Source organism: Neopelma chrysocephalum, unplaced genomic scaffold (genome assembly GCF_003984885.1).
Source record: "Neopelma chrysocephalum unplaced genomic scaffold, ASM398488v2 Primary Assembly neopelma1_187397, whole genome shotgun sequence".
Taxonomy (NCBI): domain Eukaryota; kingdom Metazoa; phylum Chordata; class Aves; order Passeriformes; family Pipridae; genus Neopelma; species Neopelma chrysocephalum.
In genome coordinates this window covers 1-3,213 of record NW_020939129.1, presented here as the reverse complement: position 1 = coordinate 3,213, position 3,213 = coordinate 1, and the positions used below count along the sequence as shown (strand labels likewise).

At 71.8% G+C, this 3,213-nt stretch overlaps 1 protein-coding gene across 2 annotated transcripts; it reads left to right on the top strand.

Moving 5' to 3' along the window:
• Positions 1-428: 428 nt before the first annotated feature.
• LOC113963009 (zinc finger protein 628-like) lies at positions 429-3,207 on the top strand. 2 transcript variants are annotated; one of them, XR_003532621.1, is made up of 3 exons: positions 429-584; positions 1,072-2,909; positions 3,060-3,207. XR_003532621.1 is itself a non-coding variant. In XM_027673805.1 (2 exons), exon 2 carries the CDS (start codon positions 1,080-1,082, stop codon positions 2,835-2,837), a length of 1,758 nt encoding a protein of 585 aa, XP_027529606.1. In that variant the 5' UTR covers positions 429-584; positions 1,072-1,079; the 3' UTR covers positions 2,838-3,207. The 2 variants fall into 2 exon arrangements, 1 of the variants encoding a protein (XP_027529606.1); XM_027673805.1 differs by having other exon boundaries at positions 1,072-3,207.
• The last annotated feature ends 6 nt before the right edge of the window (positions 3,208-3,213 follow it).

Below are 3,213 nucleotides of genomic sequence, written 5' to 3'. Positions count from 1 at the left end.
GTCATCTGTGACCCCCCAAAATACCTGGGACCCCCCAAAATCACCTGGGATCCCCAAAAATCACCTGGGACCCCCCCCCCAAAATGACCTAGGACACCCCCCCAAAATATACCTGTGACCTGTTCTCGGGGTCTGTTGGTCTTTACTGGGGGATACTGGGGCTGTACTGGGAGGACACTGGGGCCATACTGGGGGGGGTACTGGGGGGCCACTGAGGCCATCCTGGGGGTCTGTAACTCCCCTAAAATACCTGTGACCCTCTCAAAACACCCACGACCTCCCTCAAAGCAACTGTAACCCCCTAAAATACCTGTAACGCCCCTAAAATGAAAACCAGTAAAAACCGGTAAAAACCAGTAAAATCTCCCAAAATGCTACAGCGGGGGCGTGGCCTGGCCGGAGGGGGCGTGGCCTTCGCCGCCGTGGGTTCAGGGGTGGGGCGTGGCCTCGTGAGGGAGGGGGCGTGGCCTCGCAGGAGGCGGCGCGGCCCGGTCGTTGCGCGGCGGCGGCGGCAGCGGCGGGTCCGGCCCTGCCCCGGCTCGGGCCCCGCAGGAGCCTCCGAGATCCCGACCCGGCCCCGGCGGGTGAGCGAGAACCGGGGGGAGGAGGAAAAGGAGGAGGAGGAGGAGGAGGAAGCGGCGGGGCCGAGGCGGCGGCGCTTGCGCGGGGAGGGGCCTGGGGGGGGAAGGGGAGGTGACTCTGAGGGGAGGAGGGGGCGTGGCCTGAGGCGAGAGGGCGTGGCACGGCGGGGCTCGCGCGCGGCGGGGCCTGATGAGGAGGGGGCGGGGCTTGAGTGGGGCTGGCGCGGGGCGTGGGCGTGGCCTGAGGGGACGGAGGGGGGGACGGAGGGTTTCTGGTCACGCCCCCCCCGTGTTGGCCACGCCCCCTCCGCGCTGTCTCTGTGTGTGTCCCCCCCCACCTTCCGGACTGAGTCTGGGGTCTCACCCGTCCCTGCATCCCCCGTATGCCAGGTCTGGGCTCTCACCTGCCCTCCGTGTTTCAGGTTTGGGGTCTCACCTGCCCCCAGTATTTAACGTCTGAGGTCTCACCTGTCCCTGTCTCCTCCCCCAGGTGTGACCATGGCGGGCGCCACCCCCACTCCGGGTGCCCCCGAGCACCCCTTCACCTGCCGGGAATGCGGGAAGTCGTTCCGCTGGTCGTCCCGCCTGTCCCACCACCTGCGCAGCCACACCGGTGAGCGGCCCTACAAGTGCCCCGAGTGCCCCAAGGCCTTCAAGGGCTCCTCCGCCCTCCTCTACCACCTGCGGGGCCACACGGGCGAGCGGCCCTACACCTGCGCCACCTGCGGCAAGGCCTTCAAGCGCTCCTCGCTGCTCCAGACTCACCTGAGGGTGCACACGGGCATCCGGGCCTTCGAGTGCGCCCAGTGCGGCCTCACCTTCAAGTGGGCGTCGCACTACCAGTACCACCTGCGGGCGCACACGGGCGAGCGGCCCTACCGCTGCCCCGCCTGCCCCAAGGCCTTCAAGAACTCGTCGAGCCTGCGGCGGCACCGCCACACCCACACCGGGGAGCGGCCCCACACCTGCGGCACCTGCGGGAAGGGCTTCGCTCAGGCGGCCAACCTGCGGCAGCACCTGCGGGTGCACACGGGGGAGCGGCCCTACACCTGCGGCACCTGCGGCAAGAGCTTCACCCACTCCTCCAACCTGCACCTGCACCGCCGCACCCACGGCCCCGCCCACCCGCCAGGACACGCCCCCTCAGCCCCGCTCACCTGCCCGCAGAGGCACCCGCCGGGCCGCGGCCCCGACACCCCCGAGGAGCCACCCCGGAGCGGCCTCACCTGCGCGGGGCAGGAGGCGGCCGGGCCGCCCCCGGCGCTGCCCCAGCGCTGCCTCTCCTGCGGGAAGAGCCCCAAGAGCCCCTCGGCGCGGCCTCACCTGCCCGAGCGGCCCCGGGGCGGCCCCTGCGCCAAGCCCTGCGCTCACCTGGCGGTGCCGCTCGGCCACGCCCTGGGCGAGGCTGCCGAGGCCGCGCCCGCCCCCGAGGAGCCGCCGCCGCCCCCCGAGCGGCCGTACAGGTGCGGCGAGTGCGGCAAAGCCTTCAAGGGCTCCTCGGGGCTGCGCTACCACCTGCGGGACCACACGGGCGAGCGGCCCTACGCCTGCGCCACCTGCGGCAAGGCCTTCAAGCGCTCCTCGCTGCTCCAGACTCACCTGAGGGTGCACACGGGCATCCGGGCCTTCGAGTGCGCCCAGTGCGGCCTCACCTTCAAGTGGGCGTCGCACTACCAGTACCACCTGCGGGCGCACACGGGGGAGCGGCCCTACCGCTGCCCCGCCTGCCCCAAGGCCTTCAAGAACTCGTCGAGCCTGCGGCGGCACCGCCACACCCACACCGGGGAGCGGCCCCACACCTGCGGCACCTGCGGGAAGGGCTTCGCTCAGGCGGCCAACCTGCGGCAGCACCTGCGGGTGCACACGGGGGAGCGGCCCTACACCTGCGGCACCTGCGGCAAGAGCTTCACCCACTCCTCCAACCTGCACCTGCACCGCCGCACCCACTCGGCCGCGCGGCCCTTCCGCTGCCCCGCCTGCCCCAAGGCCTTCGTGGTGGCCGCTTACCTGCAGCGCCACCTGCGCACCCACCGCGCGCCCGAGCCGCGCCCCCCGGCCTGCCTGCTGCTGCGGGGGGGGGGCCGCCCCTCCCGCCCGCCGCCCCCCGCAAGGTGCTGCTGCTGCCCGGCCCCGCCAAGCCCGCCCAGGTGCCCGCCCGGGCTCACCTGGCGCAGGTGGGGAAGGGGCCGCACACCTGGCAGAGCGTCCTGGTGGTGCCGCCTGGGGCGGGACAGGAGGGGGTGGGGACGAGTGTGATCGTGCTGAGGGGCGGGGTGGGGCCCGCAGGTGTGCAGGTGGGGGTGGCTGAGGCGGCGGGGGGGGCGACAGGTGTGACAGGAGTGGCGGGGGTCACAGGTGTGACGGGTGGGGCGGGTGGGGCAGGCATGGCAGGTGTGCAGCTCCTCCAGGCCGCCGAGGTGACAGGTGTGGCAGGGGTCACAGGTGCTCCAGGTGTGGCAGGGGTCACAGGTGCTCCAGGTGTGGCAGGGGTCACAGGTGTGGCAGGTGGGGCAGGTGTGGCAGGTGTTCCAGGTGTTCAGCTCCAGGCCACCGATGTGACAGGTGTCACAGGGATCACAGGTGTCCCAGGTGTGCAGCTCCAGGTGTTGCCGGAGGTCACCAACGTCCAGGT

What these genes read in the sequence shown, in the direction of transcription:
- LOC113963009 (XM_027673805.1), top strand. Translation starts at nt 1,080, where the DNA reads ATGGCGGGCGCCACCCCCACTCCGGGTGCCCCCGAGCACCCCTTCACC.